A 13,489-nucleotide genomic window follows, 5' to 3' on the forward strand; every position below is an offset into this window, starting at 1 on the left:
GGGAAAAAAAAAAAAAAAAAAAAAAAAAAAGAAAGAAAACCAACTTTTTGATTGATGTTTCGTATTATATTTTAGTCTCAATTACATTTTATTTCTGCTCTGATTTTTATTATTTCTTTTCTTCTACTTATTTTAGGTTTGTTTTGTTTTTTTGGTTTTTGGTTTTTGGGGTTTTTTTTGTTTGTTTTTTTGGTTTTTTTTGCTTTTCTAGTTCCTTGAGATGTACTGTTAGGTAGTTTATTTGAAATCTTTATATTTTTTTGAGATAGGCATTCATACCTATTATTTATTTTTTATTCCTTTTAATGCTGTCCTGGCTGCATCCTATAGGTTTTGGTGTGTTGTGTTGGTGTCTTCATTTGTCTCAATGTTTTAACTTCCTTCTTAATCTCCTTTTTCACCCATTGGTCTTCAGGAGGAGCATGTTGTTTAATTTCCATATGTTTGTGCAGTTTTGCAAGTTCCTCTTGTTATTAATTTCTACTTTTATTCCTTTATGGTCAGAAAAAATACTTCATATAATTTCAATTTTTTGAACTTATTGAGACTTGTTTTGTGGCCTAATATATAGTCAATCCTGGAGAATGTTTCATATGCTGATGAAAAGAATGTGTATTCTGCAGCTACTGGATGAGATGTTCTGCAGATGTCTGTTAGGTCCATATGGTCTGTAGTGCCATTTAAATTTGGTGTTTCTTTGTTGATTTTCTGTTCCAATGATCTATCCAGTGCTGAGAGGCAAGTGTTGAAAGTCCCCAACTATTACTGTGTTGATGTCTATCTCTCACTTTAGATCTGATAATATTTGCTTTATATATCCGTGTGCTGTGATATTAAGTGTATATATTTTTATTTTTTATTTTTTATTTTTTATTTTTTTTTTGTCTTTTGTCTTTTTTCCGTGTCCGGCAACGGATCGCAACCCTCAGTGTTGCCCCCGTACCAGACCGGGGACCGGCAACGGGATTGCAAGCCTCGGTGTTGCTCCCGCGCCTCGCTCAGCCAGCAAGCAGGAACCGGTCTGTATGTAGGATCCGAACCCTTGGGCGGGAGCGCCGCCGCGCTTCCCAAGCGGCGCACTATCCAGTGCGCCACCGGGCCGGCCCTAATACATATTCTTAAAAAGAGAGCTGAAAAAGAAGGAAAGCTCTACAACTCACTTAATAGCACACAACATTGGTAAAATTTAATTTAACATCCACTCATGACTTAAAAGACAACAAACTTCTCAGCAAATAAGAACTAGAAGATATATTTATTTAAAGTATATTTACTAATATCTGGTAGTAAATTTCATACTTAATGAAATATAGAAGCATTCCCTTTAAAGTCAGGAAAAAGACTATTAATATTTCTACTCAACATTATTCTATAGTTCTTAGGCAGTGCATTAAGACATGAAAAAAAAAATTCCATACACAAAAAAAGACTCCATACACTGAAAATACATTTAAACAATTAGCATTAATAAAAGCTGCTGGATATAAGACTGATATACAAAGGTCAGTGAAGTTCCTAAATACCAACAATTAGAGATGTAATTTTTAAAAGATAAAGCTTACAATTGCAACAATTACAAGGCACCTAGAATATTGATAACAAAAGATACAATACAATCATTTCACAAAGAATTATAAAACTTTATTGAGTGAAATGAAAAGCAAATAAAATGAGAAATATATCATTTTCAAAGATGAGACAATTTGATATAGAAAGATAAAAATTTTCTTAAACCATTCTAGTGTATATATTTTTATAACTGTTACATCCTCTTGCTGTATTGATCTCTTTATCATTACATTATTGATCACTTTACCATTACATCCCTTTCTCATCTCTTAGTTCAGATTTTGATTTAAAATCTGTTATATCTGATATAAATAAAGCTATTCCTTCTCACTTTCATTCTCCATTTGTGTGGAATATCTTTTTCCATCCATTCACTTTTAGTCTTTGTATGTGTTTGTAGGTACTAAGTGTTTCTTTTAGGCAGCATATGGTAGGTCATGTTTTTTCTCCATGCATATAGTCTGTGTCTTTTAATTAGGGTATTTAGTACATTTGCATTCAAAGTTGTTATTGTTATGTGAGCTCTAACTCCGGTCATTTTCTGAATGTTTTGTTTATCCTTTATTCCTCTCTTATTGTTTCTTTTTGTAGTTTGCTGGTTTTCTGTACTGATAATGTTTTATTCCTTTCTCTTTCTATTTCATGTATCTCCTCTATCAGTAAGTTTTACATTTTCAGGTGTTTTCATGATGGTCATTATTGGTCTTTCTCTCCTATATGTAGGACTCCCCAAGCATTTCTTGTAAGACTGATCTGGCAGTGATGCATTGCCTAATTTTTGCTTATCTGAGAATCAATTTATTTCCCCTTCATTTCTGAAGGATAGCTTTGCTGGGTATAATATTCTTGGCCGGCAGTTTTTTTCTCTCAGTATTGTGAATATATCATCCCATTCTCTCCTGGCCTTTGGGGGTCTGCTAAGAAAGAAGTCTGGTGTTGTTCTAAGGGGATTCCCTTATAGGTGGCTTCATGCTTTTCTCTTGCTGCTTTTAGAATTAGCTCTTTGTCTTTAACTTTTGACAGACCACAGTGGGTCTTGGAGAGTACCCTTTTGGGTTGAATCTCTTTGTAGACATTTGAGCTTCCTGGATTTGAATGTATCTTTCCCAAAACTATAGAATTTTTCACCTATTATTCCATTAAATAGATATTCCATACCTTTTTTGTTTTCTAATTCCTTCTGGAATGCCCATAATTTGGGTATTTTGTCACTTAATAGTATCCCATAAATCTCAGAGGCTTTGTTCATCTTTTTTATTCTTTTTTTTTTTGTCTTCCTGAGTCTTCAAGATTAGAAATCTTTATTCTGCTTGATCTAGTCTGTTGTCAAGACTCTCAGATGTATTTTTATTTTATTCAATGAATTCTTCAATTCCAAGATTTCTGTTTGATTATTTTTATATTTATCTCTTTATTAAACTTCCCATTCAGATCATGAATTGTTTTTCTGATTTCATTGAATTATTTGTCTGTATTCTCTTTTTTCTCAGTGAATTTCCTTAACATTATCAATTTGAATTACTTTTCCAGCAAGTTGGCAATATCCAATTCTTTGGGATCAGTTACTAGAGCTTTATTGTTTCTTTGGTGTTGTCATGTTTCCTTGATTTTTCATGTTTCTTGTTTCCTTGCATTGATATCCATGTATCTGGTAGAACAGTCCTGTCTTTGAGTTTTGTAGAGTGGCTTGCATGGGGAAAGACTTTGACCTGCAATTGCTTCCTAGGGTGTTGATTGGGTAGAGTAGAATAGATTCATTCAGGATACATGCTGTAGACTCTGTGTAGTTTCTTCAGCTATAATCCACAAGTGCTTCAGTGGCCTATGCTTGGGATGTTGTGGTGGTAGTGGCACAGGTTTGCCACTGGGTTGGTTCTCATGCCGGAGGTGTGCACATACACACTGTGGGTCAGTTGTATTTGGAACTGGCTCACTGGGGATGGGGTTGCTGGATTTATTCCCAGGCTGTGGGTGTGGGCTTGTGGTATATCAGGGTCTCTGGGACTGGGTTGCCAGTGGCAGGATCACTGTGCTCATTCTCTGACTGTGAACAGATCCACCAGAGGCATTTCAGCCAGGCTGTTTCTCAATCATATGTGTGTGCTTGCGATAGGTCAGAGATTCAAGTGTGGGTTTGCCGGGGGCATGACAGCTAGGCTGTTTCTCTGAGGGGGCATCAGCATGTTTGAGCTGGGCCGACTGGGTACAGGTGTTCTGGCACCTGGTCCACTGCACCCAGTTTTTGGGATCAGGTGCAAGGTTGTGCTTCTCTCAGCAGTTCAAGAGCAGATTTGCCAAAGATGGGGCTGCCAGGCTACTTCTCAGGTGGCAGGTGATGTTGAGAAGCAGGCCTACAGAGAGGCAGCCCAGCCAGCCAGTTCTTGTGCAGTAGGAGAGATTGCTAGGCAGGCTGTAGAGAGGGGGCTTGGCCCACCACTTCTCAGGCACTTTGCAGGCCTGCAAAGAGGGGGCTTGGCCAGCTACTTCTTAGATGGTAGGCAAGCATTTGAGGCAGGGCTACCAGGAGGGGGTCTGGCCAGCCGTTTCTTGTGTGGTAGACATGGTCACCAGGTGGAGCTGCAGAGATGGGGCCTGGTGATCAGCTTCTTTTGGTGGTGGGTTTTTCAAGAAGTGAGCATGCGAAGAGGGAGCCCAACTAGCCGTTTCTCAGGTGGTGGGCAAGGTCAGGAAGTGTGCCTGCCAAGAGGGGGTCTGGCCTGCTGCTTCTCTGGCAATGGATGAGGCCACTAGGTGGTACTGTTATGGATGAAACTGCCTGTCTTTTTCTCCTGGAGGACATGAATGTGCTTTATTTCTGCATATTTGTTAGGGTAGGTACTCAAGAGCTGTTTTTCTCATGGGTTGGGAGCTCAAGCCCACAGAACTCAGCCAAGTGTCAGGTGGGGTGGGATAGTAAAAGGGACAGTCCGCCAGAGGTGAGTCTGCCTGTCTGATATCTAAGCCGGGACATGGAGGGCACATCAGTTCAGCAGGCCTGGGCTTGGCTTGCCAGACATGCAGGAGTAGATTCACAGCTAAAGATTCACAGTCTTTAAGCTGCTGTAGTCAAGGCATTGTGGCTTCTTGAGTGAGTGCATTGGGATGATGGCAGAGCCTTAAGTCATTGAGGGCACATCAGTTCAGCAGGCCTGGGCTTGGCTTGCCAGACATGCAGGAGTAGATTCACAGCTAAAGATTCACAGTCTTTAAGCCGCTGTAGTCAAGGCATTGTGGCTTCTTGAGTGAGTGCATTGGGATGATGGCAGAGCCTTAAGGCTGGGAAAGTGCAGAGGCTACTGGCCTCCAGGGCAGGGTGTGTTCCTGCAGTGGCTCTGTACTGCACAGTACAGACTGCACAGTACTGCATTGGCTTGGGTCACAAGGGTGGAGATTGGGAAGTGTACAACATGTCCTCCTATTCTGGAACAATTGCAATGTGTGTTTTCTAGAAAGCTCCCCACACCTGGCTCCAGGCTTACAAGAGCTGTGAAATCCACCTGCAGTATGAGCTACAGGACTCTAAGATAAGGATGGGGGCTGGTATGGACCCTCTTTCTACCTTTTCCCTGCAAGGGAAAGTTTCTCCTGCATCTGTCCCACTTTCAGAGAGACTTGTCAGCTAAGGCCTTGTGCCTCTCTCTCCTCTCTATGCTGCCATCCTGGGCTTTCATGCTCCACAGGGATCTCACCAGTCTCCTGTTGCACTCCTGCACTCTCCTACAGATGCTCCCATCAGTTTAGCTGTTAGTTGTTCTGGTGCTTCACTATGGGAGGGACATGCCTTAGACAATTCTAGTCAGCCATCTTGTCTTCTAAAAATTCTCATATTATTTCTATTATCATTTTTTAATTTAGTTTTTAAGACAGGACATTCACATTCATATCCAGGATAAGTGTCTGTTCGTATAAAATGAATTGCTGCCACTTCCAGGGCGGAAGAGGTCCAGTATTATCACCATACCACCAGCTCTTTATTCTGCCCCACCCCCACCCCATTCCCCCTATCTCACACCCCATTCACCCAACCACCTACCTGCACCTTGATCAAGCACTCCCAGAAAATAGTCTCATGCGTGTTCTCCTGGCTTCTGCCAGTACATATTAGCTAGGTCTTGGACTTAATTCAGGGTATAGTTCATTTTTCCATTACATGTCCCCATCACATTCCTGGCCAGGTTATCCTGTAACTTAACCCCACTTTCTGGCCTAGTGTCCAGCAGAGAAGGTAGAGCAGATCATAGCAAAGGGCAGCATGTTGCCTAATGAGAACAGATATTTCTCCATCATCTTCCAACAGGAAGGAATACTAAGCCTTTTACAGTGAATAATGGGCCACTTCTGGGGATTCAAGAGTTTCAGGTTCATCAACCCAGATGTTACCATCCCATGGGTCAAGGATCATTCTCTCCCAACTGGGGCCCTAACCTTAGCATAGCAGACTTGCTTTGGCTGAGAATTTAACCTTCTTGGGAGCTCTTCTCTCTTACTGGTCAAGGTCCTCCTTGCCCTCCTGCTGTAGATGAGAACTTCTTTATATGCTATTCAAAAGGCCCTCTGCCTTTTATGCTTAGCTTTGAATTTCTGATCACTTTGAGAATTTAACCTTCTTGGGAGCTCTTCTCTCTTACTGGTCAAGGTCCTCCTTGCCCTCCTGCTGTAGATGAGAACCTCTTTATATGCTATTCAAAAGGCCCTCTGCCTTTTATGCTTAGCTTTGAATTTCTGATCACTCATGTTCAACCTTTTTCTTTCTTGTATTTCCTCAATTGAGCTTAACAATAGCCATCTAATTCCACTGCTCTTAGAGTTTACCCATATTTCTCAAAAAGACTGAAATACTGCACTCACTCATGCATTTTCTTCAACCACAATACTGTTCCAAGACAACACCAGTAAAAGATAGTGTTGTGGGGATGTTTGTGTTCAGCTTACCCCCAGTAAAGGAGTCCTTATTGCCAGCACTGTGTTAGGTGATCCAACTCCAAAATCTCATTTTAGTGTCTGCTTTCTCAGATCACTTTTATCATCAACTGTCACTAGTTAGGTTCCCTGGGAAGCAGACACTGAGATTGAGATTTCATTTTAGGGAATTTTCTTGTGGTCAATACCAGGGGAAGGAAAGGAAGCAGAGTTGGGCTGTGGTTCAGTGTCAATAAAAGCCTTAACTGACTCCTGGAGAGCTGTGAATATAGGATATTCCTGCAGAATTGTCCTGAGTTGTGGTGAACAGGTCTGGCCGTTATGCCTCTAAATTGAGCAGTTATTGGATGCAGGCCAGCCCAGGAAGGGTCATGACCTTCTGAAGATAATTCTTTTCACCCTAAGCTGTTCCAAAGAGGGCTGACTACTTAGGGCTGTCTACCAGCAGTATTTCTAGCAGCTGAGGGAATAAGTCTTCCATTCCTAAAAGATCTTGGTGGCATGTCACAGGATCCGTTAGTTTCATTTAGTACATTTTCTTTGATTTTATTGTGTGTATTACTCTTAGCCATGTGGGAAGGTGAGAAATTTATTGCTGTGTTGACTAAAATTTTTTTCTAGCAGTTATTTCATTCTCATTTAATTCCAAGTATGAGGTATGATTCTTCATATTGAATTGTTAATAATTAATTGTCTCTAATTTTATTTCTCTATGTAATTAATCATTTTTTCTATAACCTCTTTTCATAATTGATTACTAAAATGAGATTTTTAAAACGTCAGTTTTACAGGGTACTTCCAATCCCCCATCTAGCTTTACTACTTTTCAAAGTTTTAATAAATAGCTATGAACGTTTTAATAAGAAGTTTTAATACTATGAGAATAGAATCAGCATTGTGTCTTATAGTTCTTAAATTTTCTAAATATGCATGAAACAACAGGAAGATCATAACTTATCATGTTTTATGCAAATATATATTGAGACTAATACAATACCAGTAGAAAAAAAATTCTCGAGTTGTTTTTCCAGAAATGGTGATAGATTGTTGGTAGCCATCTACCACTCCCTTAATTCTCTTGCTTAGCCACATGTGGTTACAGAATAGTTCCAATCCCATGATGCTAACTGCCTTATTAAGGCACTGAGCCTTTGATCCCTTATTGGAAAGATGCCTCTTCATTTATTCTCAAACGTATTAAGAGTTTCCACAGTTTGATATTGTCAGTCTGAACAAATTCACCTTAGTTATATTATATAATAGTATGATTGCCCCTTTTCTGGGTTTTACTTCTTTCAAATAGCTCAGAGTTTGCACTGTCATGCCTCTCCTAGTGATTCTTAGAAATCTCTATGGCTGTTAAATCACTAATCATTTTATAATGCTGATTATCCACATTTTCAGATAATGTGAAAATGTAACAGCTTCTAAACAATCTTAATATAGTAGTCACTGTGATCAGTCATACTTATTTTTAATAAAATGCTTTAACATATGACCTCTATTTCCCCAAGACTTTCCTTTTAAAGATGCAATAGAGTAATTATTTTTAGACAGTCTAAGCAAATTTGTAAGAACTACAATATTCAGATAGCATGGTGTCCCTGTTATCCAACAATCATTTGAACACATACTATTTCCAAGCACATAGGAACCACAGAGATATAAAAATCAATTAGGCATGACTTCTACCCTCAAGAAGCTCCAGAAAGACAGATGTGAAGCCAGAATATCGTGGTGTATTGTGATAACCACCATGATAGAGATATCATAGTGGGATAACAATGGAAGGAAAGCTCTGCCTACAGAGAGGAAGGGCCTCAGGAAAGAAGGGGATATTTGAGCCAGTTTTGAAGAATTAATTCACCAGGTGGCTGTGAGGTAAAAGGGCACTACAGGGAGAAGGAATGGCATGTACAGAGGCAAACAGAAGTGAAAGAATATGATAAAATCTGGTGACTACTTTGCTGCCTGGAGCACAATCTTCTTGTGGGGAAATAGAGGAAATAAGCCTTGGAACGTAGGTAAGGCAGTCTTCACATGACAGATGAGGGATTTGCCCTACATCCTGGAAGAAAAGGAATGAGATCATATTTGCACTTCTGTTTTTTAATTATGCTGAGATAAATATGAAGGATACATGGAAGAATGAGAGGGGATTGGCGGTAGGTATATCATCACACAAATCTCAGATATTGTTTGGGATTTTCTTTGATGAATATGGACGTGAACCCTTCATTGGGAGAGCATGTGTCTGTGACAGTAAAAAATAAAAACATCTTTGTAAAAGACTACAATTCTGTATGCGTAGGCAAAGCATCTTCTGTGTGATGGAAATAAATGATACGTGGACGAACGGTTCCACTTGGAAACAGGAGTTTTCAATTCAACTAACTATAAAAGTGAACAAATTACTTAGCTTTTTGGGGATTCTATGAACATCTTTATTATTATGACCATTACATAAATTAGCTTCATTAAATTCATATAAAACCCTTACAGAAAACACATTAAAATACTAATGATAGTTTTCTAAGAATATTTAATATGAGGGAAAAAACCTTTTATTTAAAATAGTCATGGTCTCCACATCGCTCTGGGTAATTTCGATTTTTTAAAGCATAAAAGAGTAATGTCATTTTAATATTTCTGTGAGTCACCTCATCATTTTAAAACCTTATATATTCATTAAGTAAAATTGCCATTGTACAGACATTGTAACAAATGCCGCTACTAGAATAGATTTGCTGTTCAACTGGCCTTTTCATTAATAGGATATTTGGGTTGACTGTAAACCTATTGTTTTTCAAAGAAATTTTATTAAAATTATTGTACTTTCCAGAAAAACAAATTTTTTTAGCTGGAATTTATGATGATAATTTTTCTATTACTCAAATTTTGAAACATAATTTATTACTCATTTAACATGACTGCTAAAGATTTGGGGTGCTGAAACACTGTAATTTAAATAATGCTGAAACCATACCATAATATATAGACAAGTGTTGCTTTTAGGGTGAGGAAAAAAAAAATGTGATTATGATCAGAACATCTTTTCTTAAAATATAATGCACTTTGAAATAAAAAAGATTTTTTAGAAGTGTATGATAAAAAAAAGTGCTACACATAATTGTTATTGAAAATAAAGAATGATTTTGAAGGACCAATACCAAATACACTCTTTAAATACATTTTCCTTAATTGTACTAATACAGGGTTGTCTGCTTTTTTCCCCTTTTTTGGATAGTAGTAAACATGTTAAAATATAATTTAAAATATGTTTAAGTAAAATTGTATTAATAATTATTTTTATATATTGTATATCTTGCTGTTTTTAAATGTACACATCGGCATGACTGCAGTACTTATATTTTTGTTATTTTCCTTCTAGATTTATTCCTCACAACATTGTCTGACTCTAGTACTATCCAGTTTGAGATATGGGAAAATTTGGTAAGAAATCTTTTCTTTGAAGCATTTTTAAATGATGGCTTTCAGTAGAAGCACATAATTTTAGAAAATGAAATGAAAGTAATCACTTGGTCGGTTGATTTCAACAATAAATAGAAAACTTTAAGAGCCTTTGGTTGCATTGCTGAATATTGCTGAAGGAAATGATTCATTCAGTATCAGTTCCTCTGTAGGTTTTTTGGCATGACTGCCAATTAAACCAATCAGTCTGCCGTAATGCACATGTTAACAGGACCCCCGTTAGGGTGTCAGCTGTTGAGAGAGGTTACTGTCATTTAATTTGTCAGCATGATAGTTTATGAAGAAAACTCTTTTTAAAAGACTAATTTTGCCTCTTTGCCCTTCAGGCTTATATAAATTATAACAACAGCCACTAAACATACTGCCAAGTTGACTAGAATTAAGGAGTCTTTCCCAGTAGAGTTTTTTGTTGTTGTTGTTGTTTTTTAAATCGTAAGTAGAATCCCAAACTGATGTCATGCTTTTATTTTACTTTTAGCTTGATGTACATTGTATGAAAGTGTAGAGGCATGGAACCAACTTCCCCTTTTGCCCCCTGAAGGTTCACTGAAAATCAACTGACAAAACACCGATTAATAGGAAGAAACAGCCTAACAAATTTATTTGATCATAGTTTTATGTAACTCTGGAACCTTCAGAATAAAGGCTCAAAAATATAGGGAAAACTGCATTTTTATGCTTAGGTTCTTTGAAGCAGGGACAGCTGTATAGATATGTGATTGGACAAAAGAGTATGATCTAATGCTAGTAGACTGAGTGGGAAAACCCAGCAAGGCCTGTCTATTCAGGTTCTTCTTGGCCTCTATGGGCACCATTCCTTCCCCATGGATATGGGTAGGACCCTTTCTAGAACAGAGGCCTTAGGACCTACAATGAGACAAAGTAGATCAGAGGATTTCTTTATGGCCAGCTCCAAGACAGAAAGTCTGAAGTGAGGAGTGGGAATTAGAGTAATTTTTAGTCTTTATGGCTAGCTTTGGGGAAAAGTGGTTCTGGTTTTTATGACTTACCTTGGGGAAGAGGTATTCTCCTTTCTTTCACCTGACTCCAGGGAGAATGAGGCTGAGAGACAGGAGGGCAGGAGAAGGTCAGAGGAAAACTTTGCTTTTGAGACAGCTTCTGAGGCCTTCACCTTGTGGTATTCTATTCTGAGCCCCAACACAAGATTAATTAATGAAGAATAAACCACCTAAAATTATAAAGCTGAATTTCAGGCTAGAGAAGACAAGATTTGAGACCAGGCAAAACTGGCCAACTCAGTCACATTCATCAGATGTTGGTCTGGCTGGGTATAAGAGTCTGTGCTTCATAAAATGTTTGTTTAATTGTTCATAAAATGTTTAATTTAAGATTAAATCAAACAATATGTGTAAAATACCTAGCACACAGTAGGCACTTAACAAATTTTAGTTTTAGATTTCTTGATTTCCCATCTATTTACTCCTGATTATCTTTTATCCAATCTAAATTAAATCCATAATCTTCTATAGAGTTTATTAAAATGCTAATGAAGGGGCCGGCCCAGTGGCGCACTGGATAGTGCGCCGCTTGGGAAGCGCAGCGGCGCTCCCACCCGAGGGTTCGGATCCCACATACAGACCGGTTCCCACTCACTGGCTGAGCGAGGCGCGGGAGCAACACCGAGGGTTGCAATCCCGTTGCCGGTCCGGTACGGGGGCAACACTGAGGGTTGCGATCCGTTGCCGGACACGGAAAAAGACAAAAAAAAAAAAATGCTAATGAAAAATAAGCAGATTTTTAAAATGTAAAGCACAGACTCATGGAAGAAGATTCATTTCCAGCCATTTCTTATAGTATGACCAATGTTTCAAATTTCTTCATGGAAGGTGAGGGGGAGGTTCTTTATTTAGACAAGATCTGAGATTCTAACTACTGCTTCTTTTTTTTTTTTTTTGTGACCGGTAAGGGGATTGCAACCCTTGGCTTGGTGTCGCCCGCACTGCGCTCAGCCAGTGAGCACACCGGCCATCCCTATATAGGATCCGAACCCGTGGCTGGAGTGCCACTGCACTCCCAGCACTGCACTCACCCGAGTGCACCACGGGGTCAGCCCCTAACTACTGCTTCTAAACTAAGCAGTTTGATCCTTTTTTTTTAAATCGGGCAAGAAAAGTAAGAAAGACATCTAAACCAAAAGGATTTTTTGTTTAATGTACTACTTTAAAAAAAATGTAATTATACTTATTTTTCTGATGATAGAAATACAGTTTTTATATTCTTTATAATTGCTGTGCATTAAGTGTTTCCTTGCTGAGGGATATTTGTTTGCAGATGTCCTTTCATTCTTAACTCATGTGAATCTTCAGGTATTAGAAAATGAGAGATGTATTTGATCAACTTATATCCAGGGGATGAAGCGGCTGGGAAGTCTCAAATAAGTAGAATGTATATAAAATTATGAAACACACTTTTAAGTATATGATGTTCTCTCAGCCTAAACTGATTTAAAGGTAATAAAGTGAAGCAACTCAAAAGGAGAAAAATTTTCATGAAGAGAATAGATTTTGTTTGGGATTTTTTTCCCCTTTATTATTGTTTTTTTAAAAAGAAAATTAATAAATTGGCTATTGGACAATAGGGACTTGTTATAAAGCAGTTGGGTCAGTGAGTACTGTTAAAGAAAAAATTATTTAGACATTTGTTAAATATGGTAAGGCAGATTTTATTAAAGGGGACTTACTACTCCAATGGGATTTTGCAGTAGGGAAGAGAGATTGGATGCAACTTCATATACAACAAGAAAAATTGGGACATTATAGCCAAAGAGTAGGGTACAGATCAATGAATGGGAAATTATTAAGAGGGTAGAGTAATTCTTTGCTAAACTGACCAAGCTTGCTGAAGGCAGGCCAGAGTAATCAGATACTACCTGGGAGACTGAGGGGGATGAGGAATTTGGTTAGATATTGAGGGTGGATTATTCTGACTTAACTGACATAGGAGGATTCTTGTTAGAACTGAACTCTACAAAGATGGAGGTGGAAGCCCCAGGTTGGGCTAAGTCGAGCAGAGGTCTTAGAGGAACCAAAAAAAAAGTGTGGTCAAGGAGAGAATCTTTGTCAGTATTCATGTTAAAATAAGTCATTAATGCAAATTAAGAAGAATGTAGATTCAAAATTAACTAATTCAGGAAAAGTGTGGTTTTCATAAAATGGATGATCATTTTTAATTAGAGACTGGGCAGACACTTCGTAGTAACACACTAGTGACCAAAAAGAACTCAAAACCTATAAAACCATTTTCGGTAGTAGTAGAATAAGAACTACAGCAAATCTTTTTAGAAAGGTGTGTGCATAGCCCCATGGTAGTGCTCTGGGAGATACAAAATTGAATAGATCTTGTAGGCTAGGAGGAGGGCTAAGATGTGCGTGTGGACGAGTCTGGCTGGCTTGATGAGAGATACAGAACTCATGCTACAGGAGTTGAAGGACAGCAGTTGCTTCCATCTGGTCCAAGAAAGGCCTTAACACAGGATACATTCCGAGAG

The 13,489-nt window shown here is 38.4% G+C and overlaps 1 protein-coding gene across 1 annotated transcript in view; it reads left to right on the top strand.

The window, feature by feature from the left end:
* Positions 1-13,489, top strand: part of LOC103595321 (T-cell immunomodulatory protein) — a gene marked incomplete at its 3' end in the record, with an annotated part of 119,258 nt that overhangs the window by 73,247 nt on the left and 32,522 nt on the right. Inside the window, exon 7 of the mRNA XM_008578696.1 lies at positions 9,881-9,942. Coding sequence (XP_008576918.1) covers positions 9,881-9,942 — 62 coding nt within the window. The remainder of the gene's footprint in view (positions 1-9,880; positions 9,943-13,489) is intronic.

The sequence above is a fragment of the Galeopterus variegatus genome, unplaced genomic scaffold (assembly GCF_000696425.1).
Source record: "Galeopterus variegatus unplaced genomic scaffold, G_variegatus-3.0.2 Scaffold1747, whole genome shotgun sequence".
NCBI lineage: Eukaryota > Metazoa > Chordata > Mammalia > Dermoptera > Cynocephalidae > Galeopterus > Galeopterus variegatus.